Here is a 25,884-nt window from a genome sequence, read left to right as displayed (position 1 = left end):
AAAAAGATGAAGAGAGTAAAGTAATTATCTGCACCTTTTGCTTTCTGCACCCATGTACTATTCTGGGCATTACCGCATCTAGTAGGTTGCAGGTGCAGCTGCTCTAAATAATTGGATGGACATTAAAGAAGAATCCACAGTAATAATATTTTGAGGCTTCATCTGAGCAAATCACGGTCAGATGCTATGGATTTAGATGGCCTGCAACAGCTTCCTCAAACAATTGCTGAAAACCAGGGCACTTGTTAAGAAAATTATAAGAATAAGTTTATAACAAGATCAATAATATTAATCTAAAGGAACTTATTACTAGACCTTCTCATGTAAAAGTAATGCACATGAATGATTACTGAACATGAAAATATGCAAGATATAAAATGATGGTCAACATGTCTGCTGCTTAATCCTCTTTATTGCTTCTAGTTTATGTTTGCACTAGCCAAAAAGATAACTAATAATAAACATGCAGATTCGTTTTACAGAAACAAAGTCGTAGCCAGTGTCTTACTTACACTTTACACACAAAGCTAGATCAACCAAAAATGAACGTGAACGTATCCATTCTAGATTTCTTCTTCATACACTTTACACACAATCATTGTTTCTGCAAGTAATTCAGAAATTCAAATAAAAATGAAGAATTAAATATAAAAAAAAAAATTATACTCATAAAGATTGTACAAGAAGAGGACCTTAAGAATCTCTGCACTCCATGAAATGGTGAGCAGTGAGCCCAACAATTGCTTGCAGGAAACATAAAAACATTTTCAAACTTGAGTTGAAACTGTACGGGGACGGGGACGAGATTCGTGGAGCACTTTCTTCATTGTTTCTACAAGTAATTCAGAAATTCGAATAAAAATGAAGAATTAAACTAAAAAAAAAACATAAATTATACTCATAAAAGATTGTACAAGTGAATTGAGTCTTGAAATTGACACCTTATAATTAATAAAAAGGGGCGATTGAGAGATTGAATATGATGAGACAGCTTCGTGTAGAAAAAGAAATCAATCGGCTGCAACTCGATTTCACCTCCAAAACCATGATTACATGAAATTGATTACAATAAACGGGTGCTAATCCCTAACCCTAAGCCGTATTATATAGGCCGAGCAAGTGCCATTTCCTTATTTTTGAAGCAAAACATGGGCTTGGTAAATCAAGTGACCCAAGTCCACTGCCATCTCCTTCTTCATGGGCTCGGTAAATCAAGTGACCCACTCCGATTAAACGTGTTTAAAATTTAAAATTTAAAAATTAAATATTAATAAGATTAAAAATAAAAATATTACTTATTATTAAAATACATTACATAATTAAAAAATAAAATATTACAAGAACATGACAATTTAAAATATTACATCTGAAACAAATCTATCTATTATATATCTAATACAGCAACAAGGGTTCGCTGAGCAAATTTAATCATAAATACAATAATTAATGTTCATATAATATTTGTTTTAACCATTAATGTTCATTCATTATTTAATCATAGATACGGTAATTAATGAGCAAATTTAATCATGAATATAATAGTTAATATCCATACAATATTTATTTTAACCATTAATACTCATTCATTATTTAATCATAAATACATTAATTAATATCCAAACATTATTTGTTTTAATCATTAATACTCATTCATTATTATATAATTAATACAGATTCATTCATGTAATTTTTATTACCTCAATTAAAACATCATTAATATGTAAGTCATTAAAAATAATTTCTTCATAAAATTTACATACTCTATTAAAAAATTAGTATAAAAATTTAAATGATAACCATTGCATAAGAATTCATATAATACATAAGTTATCACATCATTAACTTATTAATATCGATTAGTTGTTGCATACTTAATATATATATATATATATATATTTATAACTAATTATTATAGAGATATATGCATGGATCATATAATACCTAAGTTATGACTTACTAATATAGATTAATAATTGCATACTTAATATATACATATTCATTTATAACTAATTATTATAGAAATACATGCACGCATGTATACATACATATGTACGTATGTACGTATATATGTATATATATAATAATTTAGTTAGAGATGTTATATTTTCAGAGCAGGTTCTTAATTATCAGAGCAAGACAATAAAAAATATTATATTACCCTCAGTTTATTTTTCTATTTGGCATGGCGTAGTATTGTCTTATCCTTTTTATTTGCTCCGAAAATTAAAAACCCTCATCTTCAAATGAAATTTCCCTTAAATTTCCCTTTTAGTTAATGATTCAAATTTTTTTGTCTACAAAAATTGTCCTTATTTTTAACGTAAGTTAAATTCTAAAAACGAGAATACATACATTATTAATTATCAAATTAATAATATAAATAAGTGAATTTTAAATATAAAGTAAAATTAAATATTAATATTAATAGTAATAATTTTAAATTTCATTAAAAAGAAAAAATATTTCATTTTAATAGCAGGTTTATAAAACATATATATTAAAAATTCTAATAATAATAATTATTATTATTTATATTATATTAATAATAATTATAATAATAATAATAATAATAATAATAATAATAATATTATAACAAAATAAATAATATTAATACATGAGAAACTTGAGTACAAAATCATGTTATTTATAAAAAGTGGTAGTACATTTAAATTATAATAAATTTTATTTGTACAAAATATTATTGTTCGTCATTAATTTTAATGATATTATCACAGCCTACCAGTGACCTTTAATAACACAGTTGACTGACATATACCATATTTATCACATTAACACTAATATTTAGATCTATTATAAACATTTGCGAATTAAATATTACAAACAAATGAACTAGATAAACTTATATATTAAATATGATTATGTGGATCAGAACCATTGATACCTCTAACTGAATATATATTTATATCTAACCATGTCATACTTTAAGTATTATATTTTTGTATTTACACAAAAATAAATAAATTATGGGCTTTCATATATATATATATATATACATACATATATATATATATAAATACACACACATATATATATATATGTATATATAATATATACACACACATATATATATATGTATATGTATGTGTGAATTTATGTAAAAAAAACCTTTAACTTATGGTCTTCATAATTCATAAAATATATGATAATGTTGGTTTATATTGGTATTTTACTCCGTCATTATGGCATGAACGGATAATATTAACTAAAATAAATAATCTTGGTAAAGTTTACATATTAAAATACAACCCGAAAGCGCTTAGTATGCCGTGAGATGTGGATTTATTAATATTTTTTGAGAGAGGGGAAAGAGTTACTGAGGTCGGAAATTAAAATTGAAGAATACTAAGATTCAAATAACAATTATAAAATAAAATCTTATGTAAACAAACAACTATATTATGTAAAATTACTAAAATTTCTAAAAAATTTCCATGGATCGTCCTTAACAGTAAAAAACAAGAAATGTCACTACAAGTCTCTACGTTAATTGTAGATAAACACTATTGCACCAATGTCATCAAAATAAAAATCTACTCATATACAAAAATAAATCCATCATCATTAGGAGGGGGGACAACATGAAATATTATCAACAAGAAAAACTAAAATAATATCGATTCGCCCAATATAGAGCATGTCCGTGCATTGCACGGGGTACAGAGCTAGTTAATCATTATTATGGAACATTGTGATATGCTCAACCAGATCGAATTGTAGTTGACGATGTTTCTGCCTGTTACAAAGTTGGATAGTCCTTCCGATATACATTTCATTAGAGGCTAAAGATTCTTCGCCTAAGTTTGGAGGCGGTAAGCCATATGTTGCATCATCGTAAGATGGTAAAGCGCCAAAGGGAGTGACGTATGTGTCTCTCTCATCCTCAACGATCATATTATGTAGTATAATACACGCTCTCATTATTTTAGCGAGATCTTCTTTATCCCAAAATTGTGTTGGATCATGTACAATTGCAAATTGAGATTGCAACACGCCAAATGTCATTTCTACGTTTTTTCGATGACCTTCTTGATATTTGGAGAACAATTTTCTCTTTTCACCCTGTGGGCGTGGAATTGTTTCACGAACGTAGCCCATTCAGGATAGATTCCATCTGTTAGATAGTACCCCATGTTATAGTTGTTACCATTAATATTGTAATTTACCTCAGGAGCACGACCTTCTAGTACATCATCAAATATCGGTTATCGGTCTAACACATTCATGTCGTTATTAGAACCAGCAACTACGAAAAATGCATGTCATATCCATAGGTCCGATGAGGCAACAACATTAAGCAATATTGTTGGAACTCCTTTATGACCCCTCATGAACATCCCTTTCCATGCTTTAGGGCAATTTTTCCACTGCAAATGCATGTAGTCAATACTCCCCATCATTCCGGGAAAACCGCGAGCCTTTCCCATTTTTATGAGACGTTGTACATCATTTGAGTTTGGCTTTCGCAAATATTCACTCTCAAAAATTAAAATAATATTGGTAACAAATTTTTTCAAGCATTCAATTGCAGTGGACGTACCAATGCACACATAATCATCAACTGCATCCGTTCCAATTCCATATGCCAACATGCGTGTGGCCGCCGTGAATTTTGTAAAGGTGATAGGCCCTTTCTTTCCAATGCATCAACCTTCTGCTGAAAATATGGATCAAAATTTGAAAGAGCATCCACAATTCGAAGGAACACGTGTCTTCCCATTCGAAACCGTCGTCGGAATGTATCTAGAGGGTATACTGGATTTTGAGCAAAATAATCTCTCTCCAATCGTTCATGACCCGCTTCGCGGTCTTTGCATATCACTCGTTTAGTCGTGGTTGACGAGCCTTCTTCAATAAATTCTTTAGACATATCAGAGTTCTCATCCGTAGTATATATTTTGATTGCATTGTGAATGAAAAAAATGAGTTGCAGACTATCACAAAGAACATACATGTTTTATAGGAGATAAAAATAATAAAAGAAAACGGCTAGTTCGAACTAAAATAAACAAGAACTAAATTACAACGGCTAGTTCCAAATAGAAACAAACAAAAACTAGCTTCCAAGAACTTATTCCAAACAGAATCAAACGAACAACTAGTTTCCAACAACTAATTCCAAATAAAAATAAACAAGCAACTAGATTCCAATGGCTAGTTCCACCTGCATCTTGATTTGACTTCCTCAATAATTTTGGCATAAATCTCTCGTTGAGCCTCTTTCATTATACTAGTATCAAGCGTAAGAAGTTGCATATCTGATTCATTCTCTTTCCTAGCCTCCTCTTTTTCTTAAGTTCATTGAACTCTGCCATTAGATCTAATCTCCTGCATAAACTAGCTTTTATTTATTCATAATCTTTTTTTTAAGATCATTAAACTCTGCCTTTTTTTCCCGTCCCTCTTAGCTGCTTTTGTACCTTTAGGACGAACCGGTGATTCAACAACATTCTCATCTGTTGGTGTTTCATTCATCAATGATGAGTAGTTCCCAAAATCACTAAATTTAGTTCTCTTTGCACTTCCATTATTTGTCTCTTTAGGCTGTCTCCATTTAGGATGTCTCTTTAGATCATTCCAATGCTTGTCAAAATTAAACTTCTTATTGTATTTAGTTTTATGGAAACCATGAGCTGCCGCAATTATGTTGTCCAAATTTGTACCACTCCCCATTTTTGAGACAGCTTCCTCATAACATGTTCTATATTGCTAAGCCCCTTCATTTATTCGTTGCCACCTTTTTTTGATAGATATTACCCCTCTTTTGATAATACCGTGATTACTTTATTCACAATAGTTACAAATTTGATCCCAAAATTCACCTTTTTTATTCGCCCCGATCAAGGGATCAATCGACACATTCAACCATGCGCTAATTAAGAGTTTATCTTCAGGAGGTCATTTCACTTGTTAGGGGAATGGCAAGGGTTTGGAAGGTGGTATTGGGTTAACGATATATGAAACTAATATCATATGACGTATGTTTAGTTGATTGCTATAATTGATATTGATAGTATATTAATATCATGTTTGGTTGATTGTTGCAATTTATTTGAGTAATTTTAAATATTTTTAAGGTTATAATTTTAAATAATTTAAATAATAAAAAATTTAATATTTTTTTTATATTTTTTAATTGCTAACTTAATTTTGTATTATAAAATTACACGTAGTATATAAATTATTATTATTATTATTTTAAATTTCTTATTGTGTGCTATTTTTCGGCCGTAAATATCATTTAATATTATTTTTTCAATAGTCATTTTTAAATTAATATTTATAAACTTAGGGGTGTATCCTTATTTAATAAATTTTTTAGGTTCAATAATTCACTTTGGATATTAGAAATATTTAAAAACTAGTTGCCCTCCTATCTCTCTCTTTCGCAAAACCTTAATTCTTATTTTTTCGATTGGTTAATGATAAACACTATTTTGATAATTTTTCCCAAATTTTTATTTACTTCAAATAAATCTATCTCTTCATTAAGAGTTTTAGTTCTATGTATAGGTTTTCTTAACTATATATTGTGTTTTGTTCTCTCTCATTGTGAGAGTTTAGTTTGTTTGTTTTGTTCTCTGGAATTGTAGATCTACAAAATTTCGTATATTGGTTCATTGATAGGGGTCCTATCAGATTACGACTATTATTAATTGTTCGAATGCGTTTCGACACGTCAAATTTCTGTGTTCTCACAATTTCAACAGATTGTTGGATTGTCTTTATAAAATGATGTATATGTCAACAATGCGAGCGAGAAATATACAACAGTGAAAGATCCGATCAACGATCGTAGTTTTGTTCAAAAAGACTATGATTTGATTTATCTTGATACGTATTTATTCAGTTTTAATTATTATTATAATTTTTTTTGGATTTTAATTAATAAACTAATTGAATATCCAATTTTTTTTAATAAATGACAGCTAATTTAACAATCTTGAACAATTTTTTTTAACGTAGGTAACCGGCGGCCGCTACCCATCGGGTGCGCACTAGATAAACCTTACGGGCTCCTAAAGTTCAACAACTTCCATTTAGATTTTTGAAATATTAAAATAATAAATTAATAATTGGTACACTGATATAGAATTCAGGATTTTAGAAATCAAACTCCAATTAAAATTCTAATATCTAATTTAGCAGTTTTTAATTTTGTAGGGTTCAAAATGCCCCGTTAAAATTTTAAAAATATTAAAACTTAGTAAAATGCACAACAATCCAATTAGAAAAAATTGGGGAAAGCGTTACTTAAAGCGATCTAACTTAAGTAACGTTTAGCATAACAAAAAAAAATTAAAAACCTCAAACACAAGTTCATCTAGCGTCATGGACAAAAAAAGGAAAAAATAGTATTAATAACAACCAACATGCTAAGCAATTTAGTGTTTTAGCTAAACGTTACCATTTTATGCGTTTCTACATACTATTTGGACTGTTTTTACATGTCGTGCCATTTTAAACAATATTCTACCCATGTACCATATAGGGCTAAAAACCGGTATACTTGGTGTTATTAATTATCTTTACATTATCAGAAGCAATTTGTACTTTACCCGAATGTGAAAGAAAACATTATACTTGAACAAGGTACATAATCTGACTGCAGGTTGGGTTTTTAAATCTTGTTAACTTTCTTGACTTTTAATTGTCAACATTGTAAAATTGACATTTGCTACTTTCTTGACTTTTAATTGTCAACATTGTAAAATTGACATTTGCTCCATGATTGTTGATTAGTGAGTTGAAGGCTTTTACTTGGACAGTAAAAATGTTTCACAAAAAACGTACTCGCCCTGTCTCTAAAAACGTATCCTATTTATGTTGGACACGTTTGCCAATACACACTTTTGATTGTTAATATCTTTAATTTTGTATTACTATTAAATATAAAAACTTCATTGTATTAAAATACTCATAAATACGAATTCATCAAGATGACTATATTTGATCTTATAGATTAGACATAAATTAATAGTCAATCGCTTACCATGAATAATGTCAAAATTCAAAATAGGAAAGTTATTGTACATGACTTTTTTTGAAATAAAGAATTTGTACGTGGTTACTTTTGTTTGGAAACCGTATTTTTTATAAAAAAAATTCAAAGTAAAATCGTAAAAGACTTTGAAAAGTAGCATTTATTTCAAACAAATAAACATTACTAACTTATTTTGAAAAATAAAACATTAAAATCTATAATATTAACCGTCGTCCTGTAAAATGTCGTTCAGGTAAGAATAAATTCTACGAACTTCAGCAGAATTGCAATTTGACTTAGGTTCAGAAGTAATATCGTTTAGGTCAAAATCTCTACGAATCCGCTGAATAACATTTAGTTCAATCTCTAGGAATTCTGGCAGAATTAGAATCTGATGAATGCTTTGGAATAACACATCAACGGTCCCAAAAGTTCCCCGCCTAGCATGTCGACATCATCATCAATATTCACGTCTTCAACTAACTTTCCTTCAATTGCACTTCTAAGCTTTCCATGACATCGTCGAAACATTCCCCACAAAAAATTGTGCTTATACCCCTCTGTAGTAAAAAAGAAAAGATCATTATAATCAAGCACATGCTATAATCAGGTGGTGTATATATGATCCAATACTTCATCAAATGAGTTTTCACTTTATCTTCCCTCATCACAGATACCAACTAAAACTAATATGACAATACAAGTAGTACTATAAACCAAGCAAAGTGAAAGACGACCTGGCTCCCTTTTATTACGTTTAACATACTTGTGTTCATTTAATATGCATATACATATGCAGTTTGGACATATCACATGGATAAGCACTTTTTTCCTTAAAGACAGACATTAATCCCTATTTAATTTATGGCGCTGTTAGTTTAATTTCATATCAAACAAATATCCCAAGTCCATATTCAACAAGAAAATGTACTCTGAAAATACTGTACGGCCATTATCAGGGGATAGAGTAGCGTCTATATCTGCTATAGGAAGTTAAGAGAAAAGTACACAAACCAATCACAGAAGCACATTTATTTAGTGAACATCATTGTCAAAAAGGAAACAATTACGAATTCAAAGCAGCAGTCAGAAAAAAGAAGTTAAGGCTTATGAGAATATGTGGTCACATGGAATAACATAAGTTTTGCTACAGAAACTTATGAGACCAGTTTTATACCCAATGGGAACGTTAACCTTTACAATGGAAGAAAGTGAGAGCTAGGCCCAGTACACTGGAAAACTGCAATCTTACTATCTGTTGTTCAGATAAAATTAAATGAACTTTAGTCATGGTATCTGGACTAGGAAAATGAAGGAGCCTGTACACATTTAATATTTCTTTAGTCATAACTATGGAAGACAAAGAAAGAAAGCTGTCAACAAATTCATATTAATATATGTGGATTGATAATAATCACCAACATTCATGTACCCAAGAAACTCTTTGCCTACAATTTTTACTGTCCTGCCATTTCTATACCTACAAATATGATCTTAGATGTGAAAACAAATACACAGGCAAACTACAAAAGAGATAATACAACAACTTCACCAAGTACAAAATGTTTCTATAACCATAGGTTCGTATCATCTCAAAGTTATCAAACATGTGGAGGCGTCCATGGATCCAATCAGCATATAGCATTTGGAAACTTGCAACACAATCACTATCTTTTGCAGTTATATAATTTATTTATTTTTAAATACCGATTAAGGCCGTGTTTGTAAAGGGAAAAAAACAATATATCTGCAAAAAAGTACTTTTAAATAAACCGTGCGTAACTAGGATATACTTGTCATGTAAATTAATAGGAAAATACATCAAAAGTTAACCTGTAGGGCCACTCCTTTAAATCTTCCTCTGAAGTCTTTCGCGGTAATCCTTCTGTTTCTTGGGAGGAGGATTATGATCAACTCTCCATCCTTCGTTTCTTGCATGACCATTTGTTTCAACTGAAGCAGAGGAGCAAAACTAGAGAAAATTTTAAAACCTGCATCAAGTTATCGGTACTATGATTTCAAATAAAAAGACTGCAACGTGAATATAACGATAATTGGTATATACCTTGGGAAAACAAACAGAGATTCCTCCTCGCTTGCATTATAAGGCCTGGGAACCTTCAGAAAACATTTAGGAATATAATTAAGATTACGCCCGGTATTGTATATTAAGCAGCATAACTTGATTACTCAATCACTCACTCAACAAATACATAAGGCACATTTTAAACTTAAAACTATATTCGCCCTTTTGTTTATAGTTTCTAAAGTACATTTTTTGGTCATTCTGTAATGCACCACAACCCAGAAATTATATTCTCAAGAAAATTCTATCATGGATCACTTACAGAGAGATATTTCAAAGAGCAAGTTGTCGTTAGAAGCACTTAAACAGCGAGCCAAAAAAACAACTTAAGACTACAACCTAATTAACTACATAGATTGCAATTACCAGCAAGAAAGTCTGCACATAACCATTATACACTTCAATGCCAGAGGGCACAAGAGGCAGTAGTAGTGCAAGAAAGTCTACATGTTGTACACTTTAATTGTTGTACCACACAACAGGGAGAAGTGGTGTCTGTTTTGAGAAACATAATTGTGGAAAAGTTTCAATATAATTTGTCATCCAAAGTTAGATGGGTCAAATTAGTTTGCCTAAACTCTTGATCGGAACATCGAATATTGGGTATTATTCTCTTAAAAGATTTTTATGTATGTTCTGCGTTTTACCGAAAAAAAATAGTGATTCATGTATTTGTGTAATGAGAAATATAAATCTTTTGCGATGCTGGTGTATTGTGTCAGAAATCGGATTACAGCTTATGAGTCGAATCCAAAAACATCAAATATAAGCAGCAGTGGAGCTCTGAGGTTGGTAAGAATAAGGTACTAAGATTTATAGAAGGGGAAGAAATAAAGGAGCCTGTACACATCTAAGAATTCCTTGTTGTCTACAACAGAAGACTGGAAGGTCAAAATGAAGACCCTGATTAGAAGTTATCAAGACATTATATTTGAGACCTCATTCATCCACCAAGGTAAATTTCATCAACAGTCGTGGAAAAATAACTAAATAAGACTATATATCTATAAATCATATGGGCCAATAAGGAATCTGAACAATTACTGAAGCGAAAAGTATTCAATTGGGAATATGAACAATTACCGAAGAGGAAAGAACTAAGTTCTCTACTATATATGCAAAAAGATTAATAGGGGCTTTAGAGAGATATTTAAGGGACTAGAGTAATTATCTTTATATTTGCTTTCTGCACCCATATAGTATTCTGGGAATTACCAGATCCAGTAGGTGCAGCTGCTTTAAATAATTGGACTCGGGTACGGAAATTCAAATATATCCAAGTATCAGATTTGGCACTTTGAAAGACTTAGAACCTGGCAACACCATTTGGCGGTTGGCACAAATATGGGGACACGACATTTTTTTAATTTAAATTCATTGAATATAATAGGTAGAGTTTGGGGGCCAGAAACAGAGCTAAAATTTTTATTAGGTTATATATGCTCCTATCATGTTTCAATGTTCTATTTCCTGTAATATTTTCCTTATTGACATTTATTTCCAAGTATTACTTATAACCAAAAATGAATGTGGACGGTATCCACTGTAGATTTCTTCTTTATACACTACACGCATATCTACAGTTCTACTTGTGGTGGTTGACTTTATTGTCTTCCATCCCCCATTCATTTTTCCCCATCCCTCCATCATCTACCCACATCTGCAAACATATTCAAATTCACCTTTAAAGCACCGGTAGATCTGCAATTATTACAGGAGGGATGCTTTTTACGGCAAACTTCGAATATTTTTTGGCGAGCTACAATTATTTTCCAGTAACAACAAAGTAGGATTAAGTTTCAAGACCATATATCAAATAATACTCATCTCAAATAATGCAGTACAAATAATGCATTATAAATAATGCAGTTTCAAGACCATATATCAAGTAATGCAGTACAAAGTACAAACACTACACTCGCTCTTAACAAAAATCAAATTGTAAACTGAAATTATAAACTATTAATTAAAAACTCCTTTTCTTGAATTTGATTTTCTACTCTCAATTTATTTATACTGTTTTAATTTTGCAGGTGATTAGATTTAAATTTCCATTTTAGGGCTTTCGTTTTAGGACTTTCAGTTAGGTATACATCTCTAACTAGTCTAACTGATTACGGCTTCAATTTATCTTTCTTCCATTTAGTCATAGGTTTAGCATTAAAGGGCAAGTGTATCCTGCGATTCTACCTGTTGAAGATAAGAAAGTTACTGGTAAGGTTTGTTTAATAATGATAATCCATCTTGACTTTCAGCCTGTATAACATTAATGATATATAGCCCTCTATAGTATTAATAATTTCCATTCTTTATGTAGTTATGAACATTTAGATATAATCTTCAAATTACTTACTTCCATGTGTTGATTCTCTTACTATTATCATAGAACTTTTGAGCAATTTGCATCAGGTTACATAGGTTTCCATAGCTTATCCAATGTAAAAATTCACATAACCCGTTGTTCTAATAACTGAATCTTCAAAAGCAATAATATTTTTCATATGCATATCATCACTATGTACTAATCTGCAAGTTGTAATTATATTTAGGAATTTCAAGTTGCCTCACTTTCTGATGGGGATTATAAGAAAAAAAAATGAAAGAAATTATTTATGAACTTGATTCGGGAAAATTCCATTGTCTGCAAAATTACAGAGTATGTGCGTATTGCATTGATATATGAAATCATTAGTACGTGGTCAACATGCCTGCTGCTTTATCCTCTTTGTTGCTTCTTGTTTATGTATGCACTAGTCAAAAAGAGAACTAATACTAAACATACAGATTGGTTTTACAAAAACAAAGTTGTAGCCAGTGTCCTACTTACCAAAGCTTGTTGCAGACGTGCATTCTATTCTTGTAACACGTTCAGTTTCGCTTCCAAGTCATGAGTATAAGCCTAGCCAATCAGAATATATGAAAACAAACTTTAGAAACAGACTTGGTGTGGCCCTTTTAAAGACCATGATTCGTACTTATTTTTTGTGAATATTTCTTCTTAAATAGAAATTATAACAAAATATTTTTTTTCTGCAACCACTTAACAAAGCACTAAGTATCACCACTGTGCATCTTCCATATTAGGCTCAATCGATTATTAATCATCATCCCAGATGATCCAGTACAATTGAAAATATGATACATGAGAAAATTTATCATTTATAGAGGTGGATCGCCCCTGAAGAATATATGAGTTTCGGCCATAATCATATACAAAAATGGTAATATATCTTAATAAAACTAAGCGGACTTGATACTTATGGCTTATATAATGGTTAACTAGACACCTCAGAGATCCCCTAATTCTATTCTCTTTTCGAATAAGGTTTCTCAAGCTCTAGGCTAAATATTCTACTTGACTCATTAATTTATTCAACTACAGATTCGACTCATTAATATTCAATTGAACTAAATAAAGTAAAAATGTTCGAGCCCATAAAACATAAATTGCTCCCACCATAACATTCAATTAATTACAAAATCACGCTGTGTGTATAAATAAAAAATAGCAGTTAAACCAATAGAACAATATCAGATCAAACACAAATTTATATTAATATATATATTTATATGACTGTATTTATATATTTTTATATATATATATATATTAATGTATTACTTGGGTTTTAAGTAGTATAAGTTTGTAGATCTCTAAATACAGGAAAGAGTTTCAGTGGCAAAAACAGTAATTACCCATGGCTAATGCAATCGATATCTAGTCTATATTCTAGAAAGATAAGTATGCTGGAGGAAGTGTCACCTGAAATAACATTTACAATATATGTAGTTAGATCGCCATTGAACAAAATCAATTTGTTAACACTGAGTTTATAGTTTATACGTATCATTTCAGTGGCAAAAACAGTAATTACCCATGGCTAATGCAATCGATATCTATTCTATATTCTTGAGCATAATAGAAAGATAAATATGCTGGAGGAAGTGTCGCCTGAAATAACATTCACAATATATGTAGTTAGATCGCCATTGAACAAAATCAATTCGTTAACACTGAGTTTATAGTTTCTACGTATCATTACGAAATAGTCAGTACCTGGATTATTGTTGCCTTTAACACTTCACCATCTAATCCTAAATAAAGACAGGCAAGGCCCCAACAAATTGGTCCCATGATAAACCTCCAAAGGATGCCGGTAATAGGGACTCCAATCGACCAATTTTCATCTATCTTTTTATTAATTGCCATGAATAAACCTGAAATATGCATAGCAGTAAGCAAAGCATATATATGAAGAGAATCTGGCTATATGTAAGGATGTCTACAACAAATTCAGATATTATATCTAATCAGGAAGAGTCACAGATTAGATTATAATGTGTAATAAATCCGTCCTAAATAACCTTAATTATTTTTTTAATGAAGGCTTGCAGACTTGCAACTGCTATCATCAGGTAACTAAACCACTTTCCTTATTAGGCACTGATCTGTTTTTTTACTTGGCCTAATGTCCAGATAATGTGTGTGTGTATGTGGAATTGTATGTAGCTATGAAGAAGTTACACGATGGACTCGGGAATTAGTGCTTTGAACTTACCCAAGCAGAACATGTAAGTGCCCACAGCTGCTTTCGACACAATCAAAATACATTCCTCCATAATGCTTGGCATCTCAAAATGCAACCTGAAGCATAATTTCCATCCAGAAGTTAGCATGATGATAACATAAAAAAACCGATTAATAATATCTAATTTTAATTGTCAAAGGTTCACTGGTTGGCATAATTCACGAAAAGTGTCTATATTTGAGTGTACGCATGTGTATAAGGTATGGGGATTATAGGAAAATCTCTATACACAACTAACAACGATAATTAGAGCTACTATTATCAAGAACTTTTGAGCAATTTGCATCAGGTTACATAGGTTTCCATAGCATATCCAATGTAAAATTCACATTACCCGTTGTTCTAATAACTGAATCTTCAAAAGCAATAATGTTTTTCATATGCAAATCATCACTATGTACTAATCTGCAAATTGTAATTTTATTTAGGAATTTCAAGTTGCCTCACTTTCTGTTGGGGATTATAAGAAATAAAAATATGAAAGAAATTATTTATGAACTTGATTCGTGAAAATTCCATTGTCTGCAAAATTACAGTGTCTGTGTGTATTGCATTGTTATATGAAATGATTAGTATGTGGTCAACATGCCTGCTGCTTTATCCTCTTTGTTGCTTCTTGTATATGTATGCACTAGTCAAAAAGAGAACTAATAATAAACATGCAGATTGGTTTTACAGAAACAAAGTTGTAGCCAGTGTCCTGCTTACCAAAGCATGTTGCAGGAGTGCATTCTCTTCTAGTAACACGTGCAGTTCCGCTTCCAGATAGCGAGTATAAGCCTAACCAATCAGAATATATGAAAACAAACATTAGAAACAGACCTGGCGTGGCCCTTTAAAGACATGGTTTTAATCTAACAAATTTACAGTCATACTTATTTTTTGTGAAATTTCTTATTGATAGAAAGTAAAACAAAATTATTTTTTCTGCACCCACTTGACAAAGCACTACCCACTTGACAAAGCACTAAGTATCACTTTGCATCTTCCATATTAGGCTCAATCGATCATTAATCCTCATCGCAAATAATCATACAAATGAAAATATGATCATGAAGAAATTTACCATTAATAAGGGTCGCTCGCTCCTTAAAAATATATGAGTTTCCACCAGAATAGTCTACAAAAAAAAGGTAATATATCCTAATAAAACTAAGCGGACTCGATCCCTATGGCTTATATAATGGTTAACTAGACACCTCAAGAGAGGTCCCCAAATTCTATTCTCTTTTCGAATAAGGTTTCTCAAGCTCTAGTCTAAATATTCTACTTGACTCATTAATTAATCAAGTCTAGATTCGACTCATAAATATTCAATTGAACTAAATAAAGTAAAAATGTTCATAAATTGCTCCCACCATAACATTCTATTAATTACAAAATCACACTATACGTATAAATAAACAATAGCAGTTATACCAATAGAACAATATCAAATCAAACACTAAATTCTTCGAGTACAACTAACAACGATAAATAGAGCAATAAATCCATGTCGAATGAACATACTCAAGCGCAACAAAACAACACAGTAAGATCGCAGTCAATAAAACAAACAACGTACATGTATATATGATGATCGCATTCAATTAATTAAATCGCAATAAATGAAGAATTACCTGGAAACTACACATGGACGGGGTGAGCACTTTCTTCATTGTTTCTGCAAGTAATTTCAGAAATTCAAATAAAAATGAAGAATTAAATTAAATAAAAAAACATAAATTATACTCAGAAAAGATTGTATAAGTGAATAGAAATTCGAAATTGACACCTTATACTCGATTCTGATAACCTTATAACCTTATAACCTGTTAGAAGTACAAAATGTTACAAGTACAAAATACAAATTAAGATAACAATATAACTTACTTAGGGTTGACAAAATGTCTTCGTCTTGTTAAAGTCCAGGCATATCTCTTACAACATAAAGTATTATTTATATTCATAATAAATGTAAATATATAAAAAAATATATTAGAATAATCAAATTTTAACTGGGTTTTTAATCGGGTCAGGCCGAGTACGTAAAAACACATATAATTCTGAAATTATTACTTTATATTTTAGTTGGGCCCTTGATAACTTTCTAATTTTTTTTTATCTGATACTCTTAGCGAGAATATTACTTTACGACCGTGCCCCAAATTACGATTGACAAAATTTATACCTAAATAAGGTTATAACTTTATCCGATATTACTTAATACAGGTTTAAGTGTAGATATAACAAAAAGATTGCGGTTTACATGATCAGCCTGTACAAATACTCATGCTGGCCGGTGAGCATTTTTTCTGTTAATTTGCTGCATGTCATAACTAAAAAGTTTTAAAATCAATTACAGAAATACCAATTCACATTTCTAAATCCATAAACTCTTCTCTCTCTGAAATTACAACATTTCTATGGTCTATGTTGTTTCAGCAAACACCAATAAAATATGTTTTCATCAACTACATCTTTCCGAAATATTGCATGCAAATCAAAAAATGTTGTTGGTAACTAATAATATCCATGACAAAGATCTATGTTGGACAATTATTGTTGAAGTTAATAGTAACCAATAATTAAAATAACTTCTCTCTCTCGCATGAGAGTCGGCCGCCCTAATTTCACCTAACCCTATCCGCCCTACCTTCTTTTTCACCCTTTCTACCTATCTCTATCTCCATATTTATCTTCATCCCCTACTTTTATTCACTTTTTCTTTAATAAAATCGAGATTTGTTTTACAAAACTCGAAAAATTCATTACAGTTATTCACTTTAATTTTCAGATATACTAAGGTAAGAGCTTGGATTTTATAATAAAATTCAGTTTTTGCATTCAAAATCTCTGGTCTAACAACATATTACAATTTGGTGTTATTCTGAGATTTTTGAAGACAACAGTCATTTAAGCCCAATATTGATGCCTAAAGTCTAAATTGGATTCAGTGCCCCACTCCCGCGGCCAAGCCCACTCATTGTCTACTTCAATATTTGTTCCATATGACTATATCACATATATTTTTCAAGTATGTTTTGAAATTTCAAGTCATATTTTTTTTGACAAAAATGTTTAAAGGATTTTAAATATGAGTAACAGTTCATGATTTAATAGTTATGAGATTTTTCTAAATTTATATAGTTTTAATACAACGTTGATTTTGTGGAGTTCGAACTTTGGCGCCCGAAATATGGGTTTATTTCTAATTATCTACTTAAATATCTAAATTAATTATATCGACTATAAAATATTACATACAGGAGCACCCACGTGTAATTTACATGTCATTCTTATTATATAGGAGTTAAAAACTAACAGGACGGAACCAGAAATAAAATTTACGGGGGACCGACTAATATTTGAAGAAAACCAAATTACATTATTTTATATTTTTTTTCAAAATTTAACACTAAAATTTCTGCCAACTTAAACAGTTGACAGATACCGAGACTCCCTCCAGTGCCCTCTAGTTCTCCCTCTGAAAACTAGGTCAAGCTTCTTGCACTAACAAATTGCAGAAGATAAATAAGAATATTAACCAGGTCAAGCTCAATGCAATGAGTGACAGATAAGAATATCTACTTTTTATCGATATTGCATGTTAGTTAATATTTAGAAAAAATTTGGTTAGTGCGTAATTTCGTATCACACTTTAAAATTTTAGATAGACTCGTAATATGGCGACCCTTTTTGATATAATTGGCGAAGGATGGGTTTTGGGATTGTCTGACACACATGTTAAAAAATTATTTTACGATATAATAATTAAACTGAAACAAATAAACATTATTATCTAAGTTTGAAAAAGAAAACATTACAATCTATAATGTTAACTAGAGAAATAACCTTTAGGTCAATCTCTAAGAATTCTAGCAGAATTATAAGATGACTGGTTTGGTGGTTTGGAATCACGCATCAACCATATTCACGTTTCATCAATATTCACGTCTTCAACTATATTTCCTTCCATTGCGACGTTGAAGCATTCCCCACAAAAAACCATGCTTGTACTTGTACCACTCTGTAGTTAAAAAGAAAAAATCATTATAATCAAGCACAAGCTATAATTAGGTGCTGCATACATGATCCAATACTTCATCAAATGAATTTTTACTTTATCTTCCCAGATGATGTTTGAAGCGGCCGTGCAACTACAACCAATATGACAATACAAGTAATACTATAAGCATAGCAAAATGAAAGATGACCTTGCACCCTTTTATTACGTTCAATATACTTCTGTTCATTTCATATGCATATACATAGGCAATTGGGACAGCATATCTCATGGATAATCACTTCTTTCATTAAGCCGGACCACTGGGCCCTTAAGTTTTTGGCTGAGCAGAAAGTGAGAAAGTGGTTGCAGCATAAATGGATAACAAATTGATGAAGTACAATTATACAAATCTTTACAGAAAAGTTCAAGAATATACTGTGCGCAACAGAAGGCCTTGGATTCCTGTTTTAAAGAATAGTTTTGAAGGAGGGGTTAAGGACAGAAAAGCTAGAGTAGTATAGCAAGGGTGTTGTAATCTATTACTGTAAGTAGAGGTTTAGTATAAAAAGATCATCAATATTTTAATTACGTTCATGTTTGAACTATTATTCAGAAAATAGAAGTTATTATTCCACCAGCGTCTCTCTCTCTCTCTCTAACTGAATCCTATCAGATTCTCTTGCATTTCAAGCTTAAAATATCTATTCCTTAACTTGTTTTACTGTTCTAAGAAATCAAGCACACACAAAAACATCAGAAAAACAGAAAACTACATGTCAAAGCATAACACCAAATTTAATAGTGTCGTCATAGATTAGTAATTTTATAGCATAAAATGACAAATTATAGCATTTAAAAAAAACTCGCATAAATATTTAGCCAAAGGAATACTTGATTGGCATATAATAGAATTACTTCATCCAAGATGCAACTCGAGAAGTTTTAGTGGGAAAAGTTTCCTCAACTGTATGCACATCAAAATCAGCATACAAATTCTTCCGTTCAGTATCTCTAGTAAGCTTAAGACCTGAATAATAGACATCGACTCCAAATTACAATTAAGCTGAAATTAATAGAAGCACTTTATGGACTCAAATCATCATTTTAACAAATCACACCATGGAAAACTTTTGTCTGCTGTAAATTTATACGTTTTACATCTACGTTTTACAAATTCAAATTCCAACATTGTCAATTACTCTATGAATTAAAAGGTGTTTTATTCAAATACCAAGTATAACAAGAAGAAGGAAATTCCTATTTAAATTATGGCGCTGTTAGTTTATTTTTACATTAAACAAATACTATCAGTCCATATTCGACAAGAAAGTTTATTCTAAAAATACTGTACGGCCATCATCAGGGAATAGAGTAGCGTCTAGATCTGGTACAGGAAGTTACGAAAAAGGTACACAAACCAATCAGAGGAGCACATTAATTTAGTGAACATTGTTAAAAGAGCCTGTACGCATTTAATATTTCGTTGTTGTCTACAACAGAAGACTGGATGGTTAAAATTAAGACCCTGATTACAAGCTAGCAAGGCATTATATTGTGACCTCATTTATTCACTAAAGTTAATTCCTTCAACAGTTGTGAAAAGGTAAGACTATATATCTAAAGATCATATGCCAATCAGGAATCTGAACAATCGCCTAAGAAGTATTCAATTGGGAATATGAACAATTACCGCAGAGGAACGGAAGGAATACCAAGTATTTATCTACTATATATGCAAAAAGATAATAAATAGGGTCTTTGAAAAGATGAAGAGACTAAAGTAATTATCTGCACCTTTTGCTTTCTGCACCCATGTACTATTCTGGGCATTACCGCATCTAGTAGGTTGCAGCTGCTCTAAAAATAATTGGATGGACATTAAAGAAGAATCCACAGTAATAATATTTTGAGGCTTCATCTGAGCCAATCACGGTCAGATGCTATGGATTTAGATGGCCTACAACAGCTTCCTCAAGCAATTGCAGAAAACCAGGGCAATATGGTTGCACTGATGACATCAGTAATATGTTGGGTAGTATTTCAATTCTGGTGGATTATATTTGTTGCTGTATATATTTTGTTGAGATTGTTTGACGAATTGATTAAAAGAAAGGTCGGAAAATGCTACAAATGCGGACTGAGTTGGCTCATGATCAGGGAGAACCATATTCAAAACTCAATTTTTTTGAGAAGCATCTACAAGAGAGGCGGTGTTACTTATACCAATTTACAGCAACCTGAGCAGCATGTCTTAAGGGATGAAAAGAGTTCACAGCATTCAAGTGATGGAGAGCGCCTTATACAGGAGGCAGAACTCGAACAATTACAGAGTGATACCGACAGGTTGAGGACTGAAATTATGAATATCCAAAAGGAACAGGAGAATGCAGATAATTATCTGTTATCTGTTAAAGAGAGGCTGAGAAGGACTGAACAGAAGCAACAGCAGATGTTCATTAGCATGGCCAAAGCATTTCAGAACCCCTTATTTAGCGAGATTCTTATGCAGCAGCTCAGGCCGAAAGAAGCACTGGAGACTGCTGGAACTTCAAAGAAACAAAAGCTGATTGCTCCACAGTGCAACAAAGGTCCAGCGGAGGCATCCTATTATCCTATATATGCAAAAAGATATAAATAGGGTCTTTGAAAAAGATGAAGAGAGTAAAGTAATTATCTGCACCTTTTGCTTTCTGCACCCATGTACTATTCTGGGCATTACCGCATCTAGTAGGTTTGCAGGTGCAGCTGCTCTAAATAATTGGATGGACATTAAAGAAGAATCCACAGTAATAATATTTTGAGGCTTCATCTGAGCAAATCACGGTCAGATGCTATGGATTTAGATGGCCTGCAACAGCTTCCTCAAACAATTGCTGAAAACCAGGGCACTTGTTAAGAAAATTATAAGAATAAGTTTATAACAAGATCAATAATATTAATCTAAAGGAACTTATTACTAGACCTTCTCATGTAAAAGTAATGCACATGAATGATTACTGAACATGAAAATATGCAAGATATAAAATGATGGTCAACATGTCTGCTGCTTAATCCTCTTTATTGCTTCTAGTTTATGTTTGCACTAGCCAAAAAGATAACTAATAATAAACATGCAGATTCGTTTTACAGAAACAAAGTCGTAGCCAGTGTCTTACTTACACTTTACACACAAAGCTAGATCAACCAAAAATGAACGTGAACGTATCCATTCTAGATTTCTTCTTCATACACTTTACACACAATCATTGTTTCTGCAAGTAATTCAGAAATTCAAATAAAAATGAAGAATTAAATATAAAAAAAAAAATTATACTCGTAAAGATTGTACAAGAAGAGGACCTTAAGAATCTCTGCACTCCATGAAATGGTGAGCAGTGAGCCCAACAATTGCTTGCAGGAAACATAAAAACATTTTCAAACTTGAGTTGAAACTGTACGGGACGGGGACGAGATTCTGGAGCACTTTCTTCATTGTTTCTACAAGTAATTCAGAAATTCGAATAAAAATGAAGAATTAAACTAAAAAAAAACATAAATATACTCATAAAAGATTGTACAAGTGAATTGAGTCTTGAAATTGACACCTTATAATTAATAAAAAGGGGCGATTGAGAGATTGAATATGATGAGACAGCTTCGTGTAGAAAAAGAAATCAATCGGCTGCAACTCGATTTCACCTCCAAAACCATGATTACATGAAATTGATTACAATAAACTGCTAATCCCTAACCCTAAGCCGTATTATATAGGCCGAGCAAGTGCCATTTCCTTATTTTTGAAGCAAAACATGGGCTTGGTAAATCAAGTGACCCAAGTCCACTGCCATCTCCTTCTTCATGGGCTCGGTAAATCAAGTGACCCACTCCGATTAAACGTGTTTAAAATTTAAAATTTAAAAATTAAATATTAATAGATTAAAAATAAAATATTACTTATTATTAAAATACATTTTAAAAAAAAAAAAAAAAAAAAAACAAAATAATTTTTTTAAAATAAAATATTACAAGACAACAATTTACATTTACTGAAACAAATCTATCTATAATATTCTAATACAGCAACAATGGTTCGCTGAGCAAATTTATCATAAATACAATAATTAATGTTCATATAATATTTGTTTTAACCATTAATGTTCATTTCATTATTTATCATAGATACGGTAAAAGTAATGAGCAAATTTAATCATGAATATAATAGTTAATATCCTACAATATTTATTTTAACCATTAATACTCATTCATTATTTAATCATAAATACATTAATTATATCCAAATTATTGTTTTTAATCATTAATACTCATTATTATATATTAATACATTCATTCAGTAATTTTTTATACCTCAATTAAAACATCATTAATAGTAAGTCATTAAAAATAATTTCTTCATAAAATTTACATACTCTATTAAAAATTAGTATAAAATTTAAATGATAACCATTGGCATAAGAATTCATATAATACATAAGTTATTACATCATTAACTTATTAATACGATTAGTTGTTGCTACTTAATATATATATATATATATATATTTATAACTAATTATTATAGAGATATATGCATGGATCATATAATACCTAAGTTATGACTTACTAATATAGATTAATAATTGCATACTTAATATATACATATTCATTTATAACTAATTATTATAGAAATACATGCACGCATGTATACATACATACATCCAAACATATGTACGTATGTACGTATATATGTATATATAATAATTTAGTTAGAGATGTTATATTTTCAGAGCAGGTTCTTAATTATCAGAGCAAGACAATAAAAAATATTATATTACCCTCAGTTTATTTTTCTATTTGGCATGGCGTAGTATTGTCTTATCCTTTTTATTTGCTCCGAAAATTAAAAACCCTCATCTTCAAATGAAATTTCCCTTAAATTTCCCTTTTAGTTAATGATTCAAATTTTTTTGTCTACAAAAATTGTCCTTATTTTTAACGTAAGTTAAATTCTAAAAACGAGAATACATACATTATTAATTATCAAATTAATAATATAAATAAGTGAATTTTAAATATAAAGTAAAATTAAATATTAATATTAATAGTAATAATTTTAAATTTCATTAAAAAAAAAAATATTTCATTTTAATAGCAGGTTTATAAAACAATATATTAAAAATTCTAATAATAATATAATTATTATTTATATTATATTAATAATAATAATAATAATAATATTATTATTTAAAACAAAATAAATAATAATACATGAGAAACTTGAGTACAAAATCATGTTATTTATAAAAAGTGGTAGTACATTTAAATTATAATAAATTTTATTTGTACAAAATATTATTGTTCGTCATTAATTTTAATGATATTATCACAGCCTACCAGTGACCTTTAATAACACAGTTGACTGACATATACCATATTTATCACATTAACACTAATATTTAGATCTATTATAAACATTTGCGAATTAAATATTACAAACAAATGAACTAGATAAACTTATATATTAAATATGATTATGTGGATCAGAACCATTGATACCTCTAACTGAATATATATTTATATCTAACCATGTCATACTTTAAGTATTATATTTTTGTATTTACACAAAAATAAATAAATTATGGGCTTTCATATAATATATAATACATATATATATATATAAATACACACACATATATATATATAGTATATATAATATATACACACATATATATATGTATATGTATGTGTGAATTTATGTAAAAAAAACCTTTAACTTATGGTCTTCATAATTCATAAAATATATGATAATGTTGGTTTATATTGGTATTTTACTGCGTCATTATGGCATGAACGGATAATATTAACTAAAATAAATAATCTTGGTAAAGTTTACATATTAAAATACAACCCGAAAGCGCCTAGTATGCCGTGAGATGTGGATTTATTAATATTTTTTGAGAGAGGGGAAAGAGTTACTGAGGTCGGAAATTAAAATTGAAGAATACTAAAATTCAAATAACAATTATAAAATAAAATCTTATGTAAACAAACAACTATATTATGTAAAATTACTAAAATTTCTAAAAAATTCATGGATCGTCCTTAACAGTAAAAAACAAGAAATGTCACTACAAGTCTCTACGTTAATTGTAGATAAACACTATTGCACCAATGTCATCAAAATAAAAATCTACTCATATACAAAAATAAATCCATCATCATTAGGAGGGGGGACAACATGAAATATTATCAACAAGAATAACTAAAATAATATCGATTCGCCCAATATAGAGCATGTCCGTGCATTGCACGGGCTATAGAGCTAGTTAATCATTATTATGGAACATTGTGATATGCTCAACCAGATCGAATTGTAGTTGACGATGTTTCTGCCTGTCACAAAGTTGGATAGTCCTTCCGATATACATTTCATTAGAGGCTAAAGATTCTTCGCCTAAGTTTGGAGGCGGTAAGCCATATGTTGCATCATCGTAAGATGGTAAAGCGCCAAAGGGAGTGGCGTATGTGTCTCTCTCATCCTCAACGATCATATTATGTATAATACACGCTCTCATTATTTTAGCGAGATCTTCTTTATCCCAAAATTGTGTTGGATCATGTACAATTGCAAATTGAGATTGCAACACGCCAAATGTCATTTCTACGTTTTTTCGATGACCTTCTTGATATTTGGAGAACAATTTTCTCTTTTCACCCTGTGGGCGTGGAATTGTTTCACGAACGTAGCCCATTCAGGATAGATTCCATCTGTTAGATAGTACCCCATGTTATAGTTGTTACCATTAATATTGTAATTTACCTCAGGAGCACGACCTTCTAGTACATCATCAAATATCGGTTATCGGTCTAACACATTCATGTCGTTATTAGAACCAGCAACTCCGAAAAATGCATGTCATATCCATAGGTCCGATGAGGCAACAACATTAAGCAATATTGTTGGAACTCCTTTATGACCCCTCATGAACATCCCTTTCCATGCTTTAGGGCAATTTTTCCACTGCAAATGCATGTAGTCAATACTCCCCATCATTCCGGGAAAACCGCGAGCCTTTCCCATTTTTATGAGACGTTGTACATCATTTGAGTTTGGCTTTCGCAAATATTCACTCTCAAAAATTAAAATAATATTGGTAACAAATTTTTTCAAGCATTCAATTGCAGTGGACGTACCAATGCACACATAATCATCAACTGCATCCGTTCCAATTCCATATGCCAACAT

General features: G+C 30.6%; 5 protein-coding genes and 1 long non-coding RNA gene across 6 annotated transcripts; all 6 read right to left on the bottom strand.

Moving 5' to 3' along the window:
- Nucleotides 1-3,687: 3,687 nt before the first annotated feature.
- Nucleotides 3,688-4,116, bottom strand: LOC141701772 (uncharacterized). Its single transcript, XM_074505413.1, has one exon. It carries the CDS (start codon nucleotides 4,114-4,116, stop codon nucleotides 3,688-3,690), a length of 429 nt encoding a protein of 142 aa, XP_074361514.1.
- Nucleotides 4,117-4,280: 164 nt separating this feature from the next.
- On the bottom strand, nucleotides 4,281-4,610 carry LOC141701771 (uncharacterized). The gene has a single exon (XM_074505412.1). The coding sequence runs from the start codon at nucleotides 4,608-4,610 to the stop codon at nucleotides 4,281-4,283; it is 330 nt and encodes a 109-aa protein (XP_074361513.1).
- Nucleotides 4,611-8,182: 3,572 nt separating this feature from the next.
- Nucleotides 8,183-10,121, bottom strand: LOC141701777 (uncharacterized). The gene is made up of 3 exons (XR_012566894.1): nucleotides 10,068-10,121; nucleotides 9,836-9,955; nucleotides 8,183-8,562 (listed from the first exon to the last, which is right to left on the bottom strand). It is a non-coding gene; the product is annotated as an uncharacterized LOC141701777 (long non-coding RNA).
- Nucleotides 10,122-13,837: 3,716 nt separating this feature from the next.
- LOC141701778 (auxin efflux carrier component 5-like) lies at nucleotides 13,838-15,456 on the bottom strand. Its single transcript, XM_074505421.1, has 4 exons — nucleotides 15,383-15,456; nucleotides 14,645-14,730; nucleotides 14,143-14,303; nucleotides 13,838-14,037 (listed from the first exon to the last, which is right to left on the bottom strand). Exons 1-4 carry the CDS (start codon nucleotides 15,403-15,405, stop codon nucleotides 13,957-13,959), a joined length of 351 nt encoding a protein of 116 aa, XP_074361522.1. The 5' UTR covers nucleotides 15,406-15,456; the 3' UTR covers nucleotides 13,838-13,956.
- A 9,508-nt stretch (nucleotides 15,457-24,964) lies between these two features.
- LOC141701770 (uncharacterized) lies at nucleotides 24,965-25,390 on the bottom strand. Its single transcript, XM_074505411.1, has one exon. The coding sequence runs from the start codon at nucleotides 25,388-25,390 to the stop codon at nucleotides 24,965-24,967; it is 426 nt and encodes a 141-aa protein (XP_074361512.1).
- Nucleotides 25,391-25,554: 164 nt separating this feature from the next.
- Nucleotides 25,555-25,884, bottom strand: LOC141701769 (uncharacterized). The gene has a single exon (XM_074505410.1). It carries the CDS (start codon nucleotides 25,882-25,884, stop codon nucleotides 25,555-25,557), a length of 330 nt encoding a protein of 109 aa, XP_074361511.1.

This window comes from Apium graveolens, unplaced genomic scaffold, assembly GCF_009905375.1.
Source record: "Apium graveolens cultivar Ventura unplaced genomic scaffold, ASM990537v1 ctg4370, whole genome shotgun sequence".
In the NCBI taxonomy this organism is placed as follows: domain Eukaryota; kingdom Viridiplantae; phylum Streptophyta; class Magnoliopsida; order Apiales; family Apiaceae; genus Apium; species Apium graveolens.
Note: the sequence above shows the minus strand (reverse complement) of the source record. Positions and strands in the feature narration are given on the sequence as shown.

Excerpts from the sequence above, each read along its gene's own strand:
- LOC141701778 (XM_074505421.1), bottom strand. The coding sequence starts at position 15,405 with ATGCACTCCTGCAACATGCTTTG. Across the intron at positions 14,304-14,644 it reads CACTTACATGTTCTGCTTGG|GTTTATTCATGGCAATTAAT; the intron begins GTAAGTTCAAAG and ends TGCATATTTCAG. Across the intron at positions 14,038-14,142 it reads TAAAGGCAACAATAATCCAG|GCGACACTTCCTCCAGCATA; the intron begins GTACTGACTATT and ends ATGTTATTTCAG.
- LOC141701771 (XM_074505412.1), bottom strand. The coding sequence starts at position 4,610 with ATGTTGGCATATGGAATTGGAACGGATGCAGTTGATGATTATGTGTGC.
- LOC141701770 (XM_074505411.1), bottom strand. The coding sequence starts at position 25,390 with ATGGGCTACGTTCGTGAAACAATTCCACGCCCACAGGGTGAAAAGAGA.
- LOC141701769 (XM_074505410.1), bottom strand. The coding sequence starts at position 25,884 with ATGTTGGCATATGGAATTGGAACGGATGCAGTTGATGATTATGTGTGC.
- LOC141701772 (XM_074505413.1), bottom strand. The coding sequence starts at position 4,116 with ATGGGCTACGTTCGTGAAACAATTCCACGCCCACAGGGTGAAAAGAGA.